The sequence below is a fragment of the Bubalus kerabau genome, chromosome 3 (assembly GCF_029407905.1).
Source record: "Bubalus kerabau isolate K-KA32 ecotype Philippines breed swamp buffalo chromosome 3, PCC_UOA_SB_1v2, whole genome shotgun sequence".
Taxonomy (NCBI): domain Eukaryota; kingdom Metazoa; phylum Chordata; class Mammalia; order Artiodactyla; family Bovidae; genus Bubalus; species Bubalus kerabau.
This window is the reverse complement of record NC_073626.1, coordinates 72,130,506-72,148,921: the sequence shown is the minus strand read 5'-3', so window position 1 is coordinate 72,148,921 and position 18,416 is coordinate 72,130,506. Positions and strand designations below refer to the sequence as shown.

Sequence of the window (18,416 nt, the reverse complement as noted above, 5' to 3'; positions counted from 1 at the left end):
TGATCATTAAAGGTCATCTCATTCAACCTTATATTAGGTACTTGAAACTTTTTTTTAAAGAAGATTTTTAAAAAGAATAGAAACAGCAGTGCATGCATGCTTAGTAGGTCAGTTGTGTCTGACTCTTTGTGACTCTTTGAACTGTTGTCCACCAGACTCCTCTGTCCATGGGATTTTTCAGGCAAGAGTACTGGAGTGGGTTGCCATTTTCCTCCTCCAGGGGATCTCCCCGACCCAGGGATCCAACCAGGCATTTCCTGTGTTTCCTGCATTGCAGGCAGATTCTTTACTGGCTGAACCATTAGGGAAGCCCAGAAACAACAGTAACCTCAAAAACAATTCATGGAATGAATTAAATTCTCTTACTCACTTTTTCCTCATTCTTGACATTATTTGATATATTCATAATTATAATTCAACCAAAAATGCTGCCCTTTCTTCAAAGACAAGTTACTCTGAAAATATCATCTTAAATTAAAACAAAAACCAAAGTATTAGCATTGATGTTTATGAGGAAAGTGCAGTTGGATGCTATTAGGGGAAAAAGGAAAGTACATCAGAGGAAATGTTGGCCCTTGATGTAGGTTGGGTTAAATTTACTTCCAAATGGATAAGAGTTTAACGAGTTAGGTTGTCTCAGCAGCATCCCTTGGGGCACTTGAGCACATCACAGAGCCTCCATACTTTTTGCTCGGGTATCAGCACCTACTTGTAAAGCTTCTTGGGCCAGTGAGCAAAGTACTTCATATCAAGAATTTGAGCAGTGTTCTTGCTTTCTGTTTGCTGGCACCAGAGCTTGGCTTGAGAACATTTATTAGACTACCTCATAAAAGAGAAGGATTAGCTGATCGTCTTGTAAGTGTTGACTTACTACTGCCTCTTGCCAGTACTAAACAAAACGTGATCTCAAGCCAAAGAGCAAGCGCTACAGCTCTTTACATGTCTATTAGTCCAAACACTAGTTTTGTTTCAAGAGAAAGTCTTCCAATTTGGAGGATAAGTAGATTTTGTTTTTCCTGTGGTGAGAATGGCGTTGAAATCTTGTGAAAGGACCACAAGTCAAGTCCGATTTTCCGAGTGTATAGTCACTTGCCTTTTACTTATTGGGATTGTTCTTTCAAATATTCTCTATAGCCAGCTGACCATTAAAATCCTGATTACATTTGAGATCACATAATCAGTTAACATAATGTTGCAGGTTTTAACCATATAATGATAGGCTTTATGAAATTTAATTTATTTGTGCTTGCAGAGTTTACATGATCTATATGTAAGTTGCTTGATATATTTGTACTGTTAACATAATCTATTAAACATTCTTCTCCAGCCTGAATTTCTCTGAACTCCAGACACATGTGTTTGCCTCCATTTGAATGCCTCTGTTGGGCCTCTCTGCTAATGCATCTGAAACTATACTCATAACCTGCTGTCAATCCTGATTGCCTTTGGCCAGTTCTCGCTTGGAATACCAGAGACCTGGGAATCATCCTGAGACCTGCTGTTTCCTCCTCCTTGTGTGTGTGTGTGTTAGTCGCTCAGTAGTGTCTGACTCTTTTGCGACCCCATGAATTATAGCCTGCCAGGCTCCTTTGTCCATGGAATTCTCCAGGCAAGAATACTGGAGTGGCTTGCCATTTTCTCCTTCAGGGGATCTTCCCAACCCAGGGTCTGAACCCAGGTGTCCCATGCTGCAGGTAGATCCTTTACTGTTTGAGGTCCCAGGGAAGCCCTTCCTGCCCCTTATCAAGACACAGCTGCCAGGACCAGGTGCAGAGTAGTCCTGCCACCTCTCTTGTTCATCATCTTTTATTTTCCAATTCAGATCAGATCAGATCAGTAGCTCAGTCGTGTCCGACTCTTTGCAACCCCATGAATCGCAGCAAGCCAGGCCTCCCTGTCCATCACCAACTCTCGGAGCTCACCCAGACTCGCGTCCATCGAGTCAGTGATGCCATCCAGCCATCTCATCCTCTGTCGTCCCCTTCTCCTCTTGCCCCCAATCCCTCCTAACATCACAGTCTTCTCCAATGAGTCAACTCTTCGCATGAGGTAGCCAAAGTACTGGAGTTTCAGTTTTAGCATCATTCCTTCCAAAGAAATCCCAGGGCTGATCTCCTTCAGAATGGACTGGTTGGATCTCCTTGCAGTCCAAGGGACTCTCAAGAGTCTTCTCCAACACCACAGTTCAAAAGCATCAATTCTTCGGCGCTCAGCCTTCTTCACAGTCCAACTCTCACATCCATATATGACCACTGGAAAAACCATAGCCTTGACTAGACGAACCTTTGTTGGCAAAGTAATGTCTCTGCTTTTGAACATGCTATCTAGGTTGGTCATAACTTTCCTTCCAAGGAGTAAGTGTCTTTTAATTTCATGGCTGCAGTCACCATCTGTAGTGATTTTGGAGCCCAGAAAAATAAAGTCTGACACTGTTTCCACTGTTTCCCCATCTATTTCCCATGAAGCGATGGGACCGGATGCCATGATCTTCATTTTCTGAATGTTGAGCTTTAAGCCAACTTTTTCACTCTCCACTTTCACTTTCATCAAGAGGCTTTTTAGTTCCTCTTCACCTTCTGCCATAAGGGTGGTGTCATCTGCATATCTGAGGTTATTGATATTTCTCCCGGCAATCTTGATTCCAGCTTGTGTTTCTTCCAGTCCAGCATTTCTCATGATGTACTCTGCATATAAGTTAAATAAGCAGGGTGACAATATACAGCCTTGACGTACTCCTTTTCCTATTTGGAACCAGTCTGTTGTTCCATGTCCAGTTCTAACTGTTGCTTCCTGACCTGCATACAAATTTTCCAATTGGGCTTCCCTTATCTTCTTTACTTCCCCATTCTGGTTCTGCTCATGGCTGCCAAAGTGATCTTTTTAGCATACAAATCTGGTTATACCTCACCTCTTTATGGTCTCTTAGACTTAGGATACGGAGAAGGCAATGGCACCCCACTCCAGTACTCTTGCCTGGAAAATCCCATGGATGGAGGAGCCTGGTAGGCTGCAGTCCATGGGGTCACTAAGAGTCAGACATGACTGAGCGACTTCACTTTCACTTTTGACTTTCATGCATTGGAGAAGGAAATGGCAACCCACTCCAGTGTTCTTGCCTGGAGAATCCCAGGGACAGGGGAGGCTGGTGGGCTGCCGTCTATGAGGTCACACAGAGTCGGACACGACTGAAGCGACTTAGCGGTAGCAGTAGCAGACTTAGGATAAAAATCTGAGTGCTGAATATGCCCTACAGGAATTGAACTCTGCTCTCCTTTGACCCTCATGTCACTGTCTCCATGTGTTCTGATTGTATTTGACCAGCATGAATTCCTAGATCACACCCAGTTGGAAACCCAGACACCTGGCTAACTCCTTGTCATCTTTCAGATCTCAGGTCAAACCCCCCTGCAAAGGGATGCCTCTGACCTCCTGACCCAGTGAGTTCCCCTTGCCATGTGTCCTCCTAATACCCCATGTATTTTCATCCTTTTTTGATTTTTCGCATTGACCATCTCTGCCCCTGGACTGAAAAGTTCAGGTCTCACTTTTATTTGGCCTAAAGATTGATATCTCTTCATCATTAGCAGGTTTTTTTTCTTTGTTTCTGATTTGTGCTAAAGTACTTACCCAAGGGTCTATGCTTCCTTCAAGGTTTTTAGATCGGGGCTGGAACTTGGCCTTCCACTTTCTTAGACCAGGACAAAGTTCACTTTAGTTGTCAGTCTTTTGGGACACAGATTGTTGTATGAGCTTTTCATCTTACACTATCATGCTTACCTTTAAAACTTTTTTTCCCAGCAACCCGTGTTGCCAGTTGAACAACAGGGACAAGTGTTTAGCCATAGTAGTTACAGTGCAGACTTTTCCTTATATGAATACAAATGAAAAATGACGTGGTTCTTGGCTGTGGGTAACTGGAGCAACTCCATCATTTCCCCAGTCCCAGTACATGCCTGTCAGCCTGCAGATGCTTGTGAGCCTGTTGGTGTTGAGAATCACGCGTAGGTGTGCTATGGTCTTGAAGTACAAATAACTGTGCATACATGTATCCCTTACGTTCAGTCCAGTGCAGTTGCTCAGTCGTGTCCGACTCTTTGCCACCCCATGAATCGCAGCACGCCAGGCCTCCCTGTCCATCACCAACTCCCGGAGTTCACTCAGACTCATGTCCATTGAGTCAGTGATGCCATCCAACTGTCTCATCCTCTGTCGTCCCCTTCTCCTCCTGCCTTCAATCTTTCCCAGCATCAGGGTCTTTTCAAATGAGTCAGCTCTTTGCATCAGGTGGTCAAGGTTTTGGAGTTTCAGCTTCAACATCAGTCCTTCCAGTGAACATTCAGGACTGATTTCCTTTAGGATGGACTGGTGTATCCCTTGATCCTTCCCAAACACTGGATCATATGATGCACGAAATGCATCAACTCTTTTCACTTTTGTCACAGACTTCTTTGTGTTGGATTTAACTGTCACATGTATGAAATGACTGAACTAAAGTGGCAACAGATATGGACGGCGCTCCCATTATAATCCCTTAAGCAGGGGAAATTGCATTTCAGGGGAAGCAACTGATGTACTTTGGCATGAAGGTCCAGAACATAACATTGTAATTTGCTTTAAAACAATGAGAATACAGTGGAAGAATATCACTTTAACATATGGTCTCTTCCTGTTTTCCATGTTGACAGATGTTTGTTACATATTAACACTTTTATCCTCTACCTTAAAATCTAGAAGAAATAATATTTAGTAATATGTCAGAGTTCTTCCTCTCATATTTGTTTCCTAAATAAAATGATTTTAGTGTAATGTTTTTTAAAATCATTTACATGAGGTTTTTTTTGTTTGTTCATTTTATTTTTAGGTATTTGGGACACCCTCAATATTTGTCTCCTCTTTTCTAATCAAACCTGATTCATGAAATGGACTAAAGCTGAAAAAAATCACCTGCTTCTTTGCGAATTTGAAACACAATTGGCATGGTCTTCAGTGCGTTCAACTAGCCTGTAACTGCAGCTATGAGTTCAGACGAGAAGGGCATATCCCCTGCTCACAAAACATCCACCCCCACCCATAGAAGTGCCTCCTCTTCGACGTCCTCCCAGAGGGACAGTAGGCAGGTAAGAGAAGAGTATAAAGTATGTTTTGTTATTTTGGAGCAACTGTATTAACATCAGGATATGATGGGATTGTTAATTAACTCTGAAACTTTTGTTGTGAAGATTTTTATTCCCCAGGAAAACTCACTGTGTTCTGTAGATCTGCCTGATGATGTCTTGAAGATCTTGCTGTTGCTTTTCTATAACTGAGAATCCTTTTTCAGAGTACAAGCCACAGGAAGAGTGGCTAAGTGAAGCCCTCAGTGTTCTCCCCATGTCTGTACCTGGAGGCAGAAGGTGGCTTCTGGAACATGAACGTTCTGTTATTTCTTCTTCACTTGAGGTCGAAAGGGACTTGGCATCTTCCGACAAGTCTCTCATTGGTCGGCTGTGCACGAAGTTCTGTTTGGAGTTTCATGGAATCTGGTAACAGATTCAGGAATGAGGTTACAAATATAATTGTAGAATCAAGAAATTGAAGTCAATAGAGAAATTAAATTATTATTGCTTAATTATTCCATGTAGCTCATTCTGTAAATTATTTTTGTTTACAGGATACTTTATTACTACTTTGGGCTTCCCTGGTGGCTCAGCTGGTAAAGAATCCACCTGCAATGCAGGGGACCTGGATTCGATACCTAGGTTGGGAAGATCCCCTGGAGAAGGGAACGGCTACCCACTCTAGTATTCTGACCTGGAGAATTCATAGTCCATGGGGTTGCAAAGAATCAGACACTACTGAGCCGTTTTCACTTTATTACTACTTTAGTGGCTGTTATACAGGCAAGGTTGTATGGAGGTTAGTCATATGAAGACGCTTCTTTGTCAAGACAGGTGAATTTTTTTGCCCAGCACTTAACTGAATATTATTTGCCATTATAATGTTATCTTGTGATAGACTTTCACAATAAGCAGATGTTAACTTTTTCTAAAAGCTTTCCTTTTGGGGGACATCCAATTAGAGAACATTATTGTGCAGTTTTTTCTCTCCTATTTTATATGTTCAGAGTATTTTGCTTAGTTTGCTATTTTTCTAGTTTGCTAGAAGTGCACACCTCAGTTATCTGATATTCCGTAGTACAGCCTTGGGCCTTGAGATGCCAGTTCCACATGAGAATTCCTTCTTCTAGATGGTGGGAATGCACTTCTGGAGGTGTTCCTTAGAGAGCCCTCAGTCTACAGATTCCCACTCCGAACTCCCTTTCCTATTTCTAGCAAGAAATTGCAGGGGAATTCAAAGAGGACATCTATGTTCTGTTCATTAGAAGCAGTTATGTCACTAGCTGAATCTGTGATTACACAAAGTTATAATGTTTATTGCATTACATCTTTAGAGTTTAAAAAAAGTAAGAGTACTATGAATGAAAACATTTAAATTAAATTACTACTGCACACGGAGATGCTTCCTAAGTTTGCAATTTCATGCTACCCTTCACCTGCCTCTGGCCTCTCTTGTCATGGCTTCTCCATTTTCCCCTTACCCTGAGCATTTAAATTGAGAGGCATTTTAAGCAGTATGGCCTCCTGGCTGCTGAGGGAAGGAAGGGATCGACCCTGCTCACCCTGGAGAACTATGGCAAATGGAAGAGACTGCTGACTGTTGCAGAAACATCTGTCAGGCTTAGTTGAACTGCCTATTTTACCTGAGCTCTGGGGTGAGCATGCAAAAAAACAGGGAGGAACTGAGACTCTGATCCACCAGAGGAGGTTTGGAGGTGGAATGTGTGACTCCTGGCTGGTTTGTGGATGGAAGGTTTTATGATGGCAATAAAATAGCATGTCTGCAAACTGATAATGCATTCTAGAAAAATAAGAAACATTCAAATGGTTATTCTTCTTCAAGGAAAGAGTTTACTTTCATTCCTGTTTATCTCAGCAGGGGGAAACTCTCCCAAGTACTTTCTCCTCTAGTTCCTTCCTCCCTCCTGTTGTGTATCTGTTCATCTGCCCCAAGGGAGAGGGGAATAAAGAACCATTCCAGTTCTTTTCCCTCCATGTCTCATCACTTATTAAAATCTTGTATTAGTCTAAGGAAATCAGAAAATGTGAGTGATCCTGTGACAGACTATGATGTAGTAGTTTTTAACGCATCTATTTTTTTGTGTGTGATGGCTGTTTTCATGGTGAAGGACATTGAGAAAATGATGAATTGGTCTTCATTGAATGTTACCATTCCTGATTTGACTGACATCTATGTTCAGTTCAGTTCAGTTGCTCAGTCGTGTCCGACTCTTTGCGACCCCATGAATTGCAGCATGCCAGGCCTCCCTGTCCATCACCAACTCCCGGAGTTTACCAAACTCATGTGCATCAAGTCAGTGATGCCATCCAGCCATCTCATCCTCTGTCGTCCCCTTCTCCTCCTGCCCCCAATCCCTCCCAGCATCAGGGTCTTTTCCAATGAGTCAACTCTTCTCATGAGGTGGCCAAAGTATTGGAGTTTCAGCTTCAGCATCAGTCCTTCCAGTGAACACCCAGGACTGATCTCCTTTAGAATGGACTAGTTGGATCTCCTTGCAGTCCAAGGGACTCTCAAGAGTCTTCTCCAACACCACAGTTCAAAAGCATCAATTCTTTGACATCTATGTAGATGGTGCCAAATTGCAAAGTCCATCCCTGTTTCTCTCCTAAACTGATCATATACTCAAAGGCTCTAGCACATGGTACATGCCATACAGTGGTGACTTCCTGTACATTATTTGCCTGCCCTTCCCAAGTTCTAGTTCTAGGTCGTGAATTACTTGATTGGGCATTTCTACTTAATTGTGTCATTTATACACACCCTAAATCTGTGTGTATAAACCAGTTTACTATCAGGATAATCATTCTCGTGTAGACCCAAGGCCAAAGTCATTTCTTTCTTCTTTGTTTCTCCCACATTCAGTAGGTTAACAAGTCCCACTGATTATTTCCTCCTTCATAATATCATTCTTTCTTTCTAGTCTCACTGCTCATTTCCTAGCCTAGATTCTCATCACCTCACCCTGGGGTCCTGCAGAGTACTCATGCTTCACTGATTCCTTGTGGCCTCCTGAGCTCAAATTTCCTGAATCTGGAAGATTCATGCTCAAATTATTTCAAAGACTTTCAGTTCCCTGCATGATTAAAGCCAGATTTCCTTACTTAGTATCAAGAGACCACCATGATTGGATCCAGCCACAGTGTCCTATTTCTCTCCCAACCTGTACAGTCTTGTCTGCTCATGGCTCCCAAAACTTCCTTATCTCCATCCCTGCTCCTGACTTTCCTGCATGGATTCCCACCACCCTCCTCTCAACTCAATACCTCCTGTGCTTCAAGGACTAATCAAGTGACACTCTCACTGGCCACTAACCCATGCTGACCTTTCCTTTCTCTGAGCTTTATAGAACTTTTTGACAACATTTGACACTTCCTTGTTATCTTTTTATGTACTGATCTCCTCAAGTATATTGCGAGCTCTTTTAAACAGACTTCACAGTCTGATTCTTCAGAGACAAGCCTTGCACCTCAAGTATTTTAATGTATCCTAGAGGATATTTTTAAAGATCTGCAGCAATATTAGTCTTGTCTTTTTATTACAGATTTTCCAATCCAGATTTATTTATCCTCATAGATGAGTATAAACAAAGAACATCTGCCAACTGCATAGTAGTAATTGGCTGCCCTTCCTGTCACTGAATTATGTAGCCCAACCAGTGAAGGAGGGAGAGGAGATGGGAAATGAAGTGATTTGGTGCCCCTGTGGTTTCACTAATGTTTCTTCACCAATGAAAAGGTCAGGGTCCCACTTAGTATTTAACAATTTGGAAGACTTTAGCAATTGCTCCATTTACACTTTGTTCAAGACTGATATCAGATGTTAGAACAGCTAACAGAATTGGCTGTATCTGTGTATATGTGTGTTTGTATGTTCAACTATGATTCTGAAAATGCAAGAAATACACTCCCTAAATTTTTAGGAGAGGAAATAGGTTGATTAGATGTCTAGGACTTTTGCATAACCAGCATTTCCCAAAGTATGGTCCAAGGAATGCTTGTCCCTTGAAAAGTTGCATGAAAAGAGGGTTCTGCTGTCAGGTAGATTAGAGAAATGCTAAACCCAGTCATTTTTTGCAGTTAATAAAGACACCAATAAATCCTGCAGCCAGAACTTGATTTAACTGAGCACTTCTTCGATGTGATAGATTGTGGAGCTTTTTTACTTCCCTAATGTTTGGTTGTGGAAAGTCCAGATTCTTCTTTCTATTTCGAAATGGGAAGGTAAAGGAACACGGGGCCCAGATCCCAAATGGCAGCACTGGACTGGGCTCAGGGTTGGCTTCCCCTTTAGATGAGGCATTTGCTCTCTCATCAGCCACAGTCTCTTCCTCTCCTTATTGTATTGCAATATTTTGTGTTTCCTGCCTGGCCCCTGAAAGCATTTGAATTCACGAACCCTGATTCGGGATGTCAATTAGTTGACAACAATAATATTTAAGTGACCAAGGGAGAGTTCCACTTGAATACTCAGAAGGCATCTCAAACTTAACATGTCCAAAACTGAGCTCTTAATTTCTCTCTCAAATCTACTCCTTCCCAGTCCCCCTTATCTCAGTAAACAGCAACTCTGTCCTTCCACTGGTAAGGCCAAAAATCTTGCAGGAGCCATCCTCGACTCCTCTCTTTTCTTCACACCACGCGTCCAGACCCTCAATGAATCCCATTGGTTCTGCCTTCAGAATGTCCTGAATCTGACCACTACTTCCCTCCTCCGCCCCCTCTGCCCTGGTCTAAGCCACCATCATTCCTCACCCAGACTATGGCCATATCCTTCTAACTGGTCTCCCTACTTCTACCTTTGACTAACCTTCAGGTCATTTTTCACAAAGTAGTCAAAGTGATCCCTTTAAAGCTAAGTCAGATCAAGCCTCTCACCTGTGCCCAGGCCTCCAATGGTTTCCCATTGCTCTCCAAATATTTGAGCTGCTGACCATTGTCTACAAGGTCATTCATAACCTGGATCTACATATACCTTTCTGGTCTCATCTCCTGCCACATTCCATGTAGTGCTCCCCAGCATCTTCCTTAGATGTGCCAAGCATGCTTCCAACCTCAGGGACTTTGCATTCTGGGCCCCCTCTGACCAGCTTGCTTTTCCTCCGAGTATCCCCAGATATGCTCACACTCTTGACTCATTCTCCAAATGTAGCCTCTTTGGGCAGCCTTCCCCCACCCTCCCCTGTGTATCCTCATCACTCACTGTGCACTTACCTGCTTTTGTCTTCAGAGCATTAACCACTATCTGACATGTTACATATTCACCTGTTTACATTTGTATCCCTTCCTCTGCTCCTTATCACTGCAGTGCAGGCACCCTGGAAACAGAAGTTTTATTTTGTCTAATAATGTCTCCCTAGTACCATTAGCACCCCACTCCAGTACTCTTGCCTGGAAAATCCCATGGACGGAGGAGCCTGGTAGGCTGCAGTCCACAAGGTTGCTAAGAGTTGGACTCGACTGAGCAACTTCTCTTTCACTTTTCACTTTCATGCATTGGAGAAGGAAGTGGCAACCTATTCCAGTATTCTTGCCTGGAGAATCCCAGGGATGGGAGAGCCTGGTGGGCTGCCATCTCTGGGGTTGCATAGAGTCGGACACAACTGAAGCGACTTAGCAGCAGCAGCAGCACCTTCTACAGTCCTGGCATATAGTTTGGCTCAGAATATATTTGAATAAGCAAGTGAATGAGATATTGGCATGGATAGGAAGATTGTGAACCAGGCTCCAGAGGCCTTGGTAGCTGTGAAGGAATGGTCATGCAATTAGGAGATGACAGCAAGGAGAGAAAGTAGTACAGTCAGGAGCTGAGTCTCCCAAAAACAGTGGGCTTTGAAAGTAGAGGAGGGATGGTCCAGAAGTGGCAGAAGATACCAGGAGAGCACAGACCCTCCTGCTTGCTGCTAATGGCAACCGTACAGTAGAATAAATGACTTGGGGCTTATGTAGGCAGAGATATCAAACAAAAGCAAAGCAATGGGAGCATTCTGCATAGATGTTAAAACTATTGGTGGGGTGGGAGATAACTCTAAAATAAGAGTTGTTGTTTCCCAGTCTCTCATCGTACTTATTTTTCAGTAATACTATGTAATTGGCTTATAGCAAGCTGATTGGGTTCTGTTTGTTTGTTTTGATAATTACCCTTATGATTACATTTTTTAGAGAATTTTTTGCAGTATACAAAACTGAGACCACCCTGTTGAGACAGTTTGAGTAGTTTGGGATCAGGCCAAGGATCTACATTAAAAAAAAGTTTTTTTTTTTAATGTGGACCATTTTAAAAAATAATTTTATTTATTTATTTTTGGATGTTCTGGGTCTTCATTGCTGTGGAGGCTTTTCTCTAGTTGGGGTGAGCGGAGGCCGCTCTGTAGTTGGGATGTGCAGGCTTCTCATTGCGATGGCTTCTCTTGTTATGGAGCACAGGCACTAAAGGCCACGAACTTCAGTAGTTGTGGTGCATGGGCTCAGTACTTATGGCTCCCAGGCTCTAGAGCAAGGCTCAGTAGTTGTGGCACATGGGCTTAGTTGCTCTGAGGCATGTGGGGTCCTCCCAGATCAGGGACCGAATGTCCCCTGCATTGGCAAGCAGATTCTTTACCACTGAGCCAACCAGGGAAACCCAGATCTACATTTTTTAAAGTGAAGCCTCTGGAGCCAATGCTTATTTTTACTTGTGTTGTTATCAAGCCATTTCAGAAGATCAGATACTGTTGCTCCAGGAACTTGGAATTTGGAATGAATAATTATCAGATAGTGTTAGTTGCTCAGTCGTGTCCAAATTTTTGCAATCCCATGGACTGTAGTCTGTCAGGCTCCTCTCTCCATGGGATTTTCCAGGCAAGAATGCTGGAGTGGGTAGCCATTCCCTTCTCTAGGGGATCTTCCCAACCCAAGGACAGAACCCGGGTATCCCACATCGCAGGCAGATTCTTTGCCATCTGAGCCACCAAGAAAGCCCAATTACCAGGTGACAGTGTCTATTACTAGAGTGAATTGTTATAGCTCTACCGAGTTAGATGTGAAAGGCACATATGAGTCAATCTGTTTGTTTAATGAAAAATCAAAGAAAAAAAAACAGCTATCCTTATAATGATTTAAAGCTTACAGAAGCTTAGAGATCATAAAATAAAGAACTTTTTAAGGAAAAAAATGATATTCCTAATAAGTTATAAGAGGCTGATAATTAATCTTCTTGCCAGTGTTTAATAAAATATATATTCGATATTATGGTCATTGATTACAACTAATAGAAGATTTCAATTACATGGATATCTAAAAATGTTTCCTGGGACTTCCCTGGTGGTCCATTGGTAAAGATGCTGCATTTCCATTGCAGGAGCATGGGTTCAATCCCTGGTTGGGGAACTAAGATCCCACATGCCATGTGGCACAGCCAGAAAAGAAAAGAATAAAGTATTAATAGCAAGAAAAAAAGTTTCCTATACATTATCTATAACAGTTAACAAACCATGACCCATGCAGTTAATGTCCTCTGGTAGCATGGGAGGCTGCCCCGGCAGTGATTCAGAGGGACTCAGGTAACCATGATCTGGTTTACCACCACATAACCATGCAGTTCAGATATCAGCAGCGTCTGCTCTATTTGCAACTTTCATTACTAGTGAAGAAGATGTCTAGAAAACCAGAAAGTAAAAATGTTCTTCATTAACAACTATACTTTGTGTACAGGGTTTTCATAACAAGTTTTATTCTTGGACAAACAGATTGATAAAAATATCCCCCAGCATATACACAAACTGACTTGGAATATTTTTCTTCCAGTTGAATCCCTGAAGTATCTTTTTCAAATAGCTTTGCTAAACCAAGTTACTGCTTTGAAATATAGCATCTTTATTTTCTGAATATGAAACCTATTTCCATCTTTGGATTGTGAAAAATATAATGTTCCCCAAACAAAAATATTCTCAGTTCTGGAGAGAAAAATTCAAGCATTCTTGATTTATATCTAACTTCTAGTTTAAATTATCTTCAGTCTTATCAGTGAGGAGGAGAATAATTTGAAATCTGCCAGTATCTAAATAGAAAAATTTTAGAATTCAGTGGATCCAGGGATTTGCCAGATAACCCTGGAACCCAGCTCTCAGTTCAGAGAGAAATACTAAAGTGATAAGTGAAAGTCGCTCAGTCGTGTCTGACTCTGCGACCCCATGGACTGTATGGTCCATGGAATTCTCCAGGCTAGAATGCTGGAGTGGATAGCCTTTCCCTTCTTTGGAGGATCTTCCTGACCCAGGGATCAAACCTAGGTCTCCTGCATTGCAGGCAGATTCTTTACCAACTGAGCTATCAGGGAAGCAGTGTCTTAACCAGAGCGAGACTGATAAATAAAGCCCTGGGTGCCAGGTTAGTTTAAATTCCTGACTTGCTTCCAAGTTAGCCTTTTGGTGATTCCAGTCATCCCAAGGAACGTAGCTTTTAAGACTTAGGACCAATATTGATGGGAAAAATAGTATCTTCTTGCAAAAAGTCACGTTATGACCAATTTTTGTGATTTAGGTGCATTTTTAAAATCGGGTGTTTTGAGAAGTCTAAACATGAGGCACAGTTCATGAATAATAGAACAATACCAGCAACAGCTGCTTTCTCATGAGTTCTCACTATGGAAGGCTGAAATATCATTATTTCAGAGAACTAAACTTTGGTATAAAGTGGTGAAATATTCTGGCCACACTAATGAGCAGCTAAGTCAGGATTTGCTCCCTGGAAGCCTGATTCTGGAGTTCCTGTTCTTGACCACTCCACTTGTATGCTCCATAATAGGGCTGGATGAGCAGGAATGTCTGGGGAAAGGGCCTTCTGTACTTGTCTAAGTGAACTTTGTAACACGGCATTTGTCAGTTACCCTTGAGTTATATATCACCTCCTCATTTTTTCCCTCAACAATAGCAGTAATTTTTCACATCCTCATTGGCCTGGGAAACAGTAGACCAGAAAGTACACAGATGAAAATATTAATAATGATTGTGAAGTCCTGGTATTAAAGGTGAATTTTTGTAGTTTGTGCTTTCCTGAATGTTAACTTTTCTGGACTTACACTACATGTATTGCTTTTGGAGTGAGAAGTTCCGATCATTTATTTGTTTACCGAAAACTACAGTTAGCCTTTTCTATGAAACGAAATGAGCAGCCCCACAAATTTCTTGCTGTCCCCACCATTTGGAGATTGCTGTCAGTGCTGCTTGATGTTTACGGCATGTGTTCAGTCCGTGTCAAATGTGCTGAAACTGAGACCACTGGAAGGAAATTTGCCACCTGGCACATAGATACTCATTACCCACGAGTGATTGAGAACTCAATGTTATCTCAGAAAGAATCTGTTTGCTGCTTGCCCTGGTGTGTTTGCCAAAGCACTTTGGTTCTCTCCGCCTGCCTTCGTTTCTCACTTACGGAATTATTTTCTAACCTTCTGGCTGGTTTGGGTTAGCCTGTTTATAGAAGCAAGTCTGTCCATCCATCAGAGCCAAGATGAATACTGCCTGCTGGGTTCTTAGGCATAACACTAAATTGAGAGAAGCACAATATAATCAGTTATGAACCCCGGAGAGTCTCATTCGTAGGTCATTGACGAGGTCTGGGAATCTGTTGTTTGCAGAAGCTTCCTCGGGAGGTGGTTGTTCACCGAGGCTGGGACACAATCACTCCTACAGAACACATTTCAGGTATTTCACTAGGACTATAAAAACATCATCCCAAAGGACCATACATGAACAAAACTGCTCTATTTGACTTTCAACTTGGACACATAGAAAAAATTACCATCCTTCTGTCTTAGTAATTCTCCTAGGTTATGTCAGGGGAGTGTGTAATTTCCTCGGTTCTGTCTCGTCACAACAAAAATTTGAAGTGACGGACGTTAAAGCTCTTGGTGTGTCACACAGCTCTCGGACAGATCAGTGTTACAGCTCTGTGTTACAGCTCAGTTTTATTTAGAAAATAAAGGAAAATACATCCTCGAGGTGTGAGGACATGCCGACCCAAAAGACGTGAAGAGAAGAGAGAGAGAGAGGGAGAAGAGAGCGAGAGCATGCGCCTGAGAGAGAGACAGCCCCGGCCCTTTGGCTCCTCTTTTTATACGCTTTTTCTCCTCCCCCCCTGGGCCTGCCCTATGTAAATTGGGCTAGCCAGGAGAGCTGTTTGTTCTGCCTGAGGTCCTCACTCCAGTCCTTGGGCCTTCCTCTGTTCTATTTTCGTGGGCTTTTCCCATCCTTGTCTTTTAGCCACTGCCATTCTGGACTCCGGTTTTCTATTCTAACTACCTAACAATTATAATTAAAATAGCTTCACAAAAGTAAAGGAAAGCCCCATGCATGTTGTGTCAGGCTTCTTGACCTCAAATCCTAGTTAAAGAGCAGATTTTGTAGTAATGGGAATAGCCAGGTTGATGAGGTTTCAGGGAAATGGATGCTGTCATGTACTACTGCTGGGCATGTTAATTAATTCTGCTTTTCTGGAGGGAAATTTTGCAGTATGTATCTAAAGTCTTTTAAAAAATCAAACCATAGGACCTGGTAGCTCAGCTTCTAAGAAATGCATTCTCAGGAAACCACCAAAGATACATGTAAAGATTTCTGTGCAGAGATGTTTCTCAAAGTATGTTTATGGTATTAAAAAATTAGAAGTAATCTAATATTCAACAAGGAATTCATTTAATAACCTGACTCATAGCCATACAGTGGAAAATTGCACAGCTGTTAAAAATGTTTTTAACATGTTTAAAGCTCTGAGAAAATTATATATTGTTAAATGAAAAAGACCCAGGTATTACATTGAAAATATAGTGTATTTCCAATTTTTTTTTTAAGAATCAGGAGTATATGTTCATTTAAACAGCTTAAAGCAAATATACCAGGATATTGGAAGAGTTTATTGCTGGTTGTGGGTGGTTTCTTTTTTTCCCCTCCACTCAAATTTCTGCAGTGGACGTGTATAGCTTCTATAGTCAAAAATGTTTATTTTTAAACGTTATGTTTTATGGGTTAATGTGCATATGTATGTAAAACATATATATGTTTAAAACAGTATATGGAATATAGTAAATACAATATAAATGTCATCTATTTTAATTATCAAATTGTAAGCCTTAACTCCATAAGATTTAAAATTAAATGAATATGAAGTATATACCAGATGGGACACTTAAAGCAAGTTTTTAAAACCATTTTTGAGATGCTATGAGCAAAACCTGTGCCCCTCTTTGCCCTCTAACTATCTATATTTATCTCATAGAAATTTAAGCATGTTTTCCAGAAAGTGGGAACTTGGACACTGTATATTATTATAGCAAATATTTGTTCATTCTTTCAGCAAATATTTATGAGTACATATAGGCAAAGCATAGATATATCTGCTCTGAGTTTACAAGGGTAATCAAAACAAACCAACTCTGCCTTAAATATACATATAGAAATGTTTATACGATTTTTTTTGCTTGTATTGTTAGCAAAATCTTGAGTGATTATCATATGGAAAACCTTTGTCTGTTCTGGGTCATTTTAATAGCCTTATAGAAAAGTACAAATTAGCTTGACCTTAGCGTCCTTTTCTAGTCATCCAGAACTGTTCTCCTGCCTCTTATTAACTCTGCATGTTCCAGAGCCTTTACTCTTGAAATGGGCTTCGTATTTGTCCCTTTTATTTGCCATTCAGTTGTAAGTGCAGTAATGAGGCGTGATCATAGTTGCTGGGTTTTCAGTAGTTTCGCTGCATGTTTGTGAGTACAGGTAGGGAGCAAGCTCACAGGTAAGTTCTGGTTCTAGTGTTACTGAAAGGCAACCATGGGAATGAAAGAACTGTTTATTCATATGCCTTTTACCACTTCATAGTCAAGATTGCTGAACTCCTCTTGGCTATAAATGGACCGCTCCATGGGCCCTGATTGTATTTCTTACAATGCAGGGTTTCCAACAACAGACGACTTCATTGTGGGGCCATAGCTGTTGGCTCTTAACAAGCTTGTGTTTCTATGCAGCAAGAGTCAAGAATGTGATGACTGTTGGTTCTTCCCTCAGGGTTTCCCAGCTGTGCTGTGTGGAATTTTCCCAGCCACTATGCCTAAAGTTTTCTACTTGCATCCATCTTAGTGGTGCTTATATGGAGATTTATTATTAATGTAATTCTGCCATCTTTCAGTGAGAGCAAGATAATCATTACTATAGAGAAAGTAGTAGAATTAACTGCTTCTTCAGTCATGGCCTTCTGGCTTTGGTGATTTTGGTATTTTATGCTATTCCCAAAATAATAAAAATAGTCCCTTTAAGAACATGATTAAGAAGACAGCAGGCAAGACCGTGAGCCTCTTTTGCTATAGGCATTCACAAGATATGCAGTGTGCATCGCTATCCACTGCTGCTGCTTTCCCACTGGCAAGTGTCCAAGGGCACCTGTCTCCACTCACTCTGTCAGCTTTCTCAGTAAGCTCCGGGGCTCCGGTCATGAGGTGGTGCTGAATACAGTTGCTAGATTGACCAGGTAACATAATGGCCTTGTCAGATATGGCTTCTCAGCTTCCAAAGGGCACCCAGGTGTCGTACACCTGTGGAGTATTTGGACACATCTTTATGTGGAAATAAGAATGCACAAGATTCCTAAAAATTTCTTCTTACATCATTTGTAACCGAGCTGTTAGCCGCCATTTATGGAGTGCCTGCTGTATGCCAATGTATGGTAGGAGTGTCCATACACTGGGTGCCAACTCAGTGACTGGCAGTGTCTTCTAAGGTAGACTTTAACATCTCCATTTTGGAGATAGAAAACACTCAGGCTGAGAGAGCTTCATGATTTGCCCTCTTTATTTACATAGTAAATAGCAGCATGGGGGTTTGTATGCTTGTCTGTGTGACTGCAAAACTACATTCTTTTCTCTTCATCAGACACTGCATTCCTGAAGTAGAGCTAGCTGCTTGCTCTTAGTTCTGGAAACTTGGAAGCAAACCTCATGGTTGCACCCTATTTAAGAATGCTGTAAACTTCTTTTTGTTTTATTCATTTCTGCCCCTCTGTTTCCATGGAACGTTGTGGTAGATGTGTTCAGTTAGTCTTAAGGGTAAAGACTACTTGAAATTGCTGTAGTTTTTTGTCATTGTATTGTTGCTAATATTGTATTGCTGCTGTTGTTCAGTTGCTAAGTCATGTCCGATTCTTTGCGACCTCATGGACTGCAGCATGCCAGACTCCTCTGTCCTCCACCATCTCCCTGAGTTTGCTCAAATTCATGTCCATTGAGTCGGTGATGCTATCTAATCATGTCATTCTCTATCACCCGCTTCTCTTGCCTTACGT

General features: G+C 41.6%; 1 protein-coding gene across 7 annotated transcripts in view; it reads left to right on the top strand.

Annotated features, from left to right (window-relative positions):
• The window catches only part of OSBPL6 (oxysterol binding protein like 6), a 221,237-nt gene that overhangs the window by 124,860 nt on the left and 77,961 nt on the right, over window positions 1-18,416 (top strand). For 6 of the 7 annotated variants that reach the window (XM_055572108.1, XM_055572107.1, XM_055572105.1 and 3 more), the window contains exon 4: window positions 4,862-5,117. In XM_055572108.1, coding sequence (XP_055428083.1) covers window positions 5,016-5,117 — 102 coding nt within the window. In that variant the 5' untranslated portion in view covers window positions 4,862-5,015. Of the gene's footprint in view, window positions 1-4,861; window positions 5,118-18,416 lie in introns of those variants that run through there. The other variant, XM_055572109.1, reaches the window with a different exon arrangement.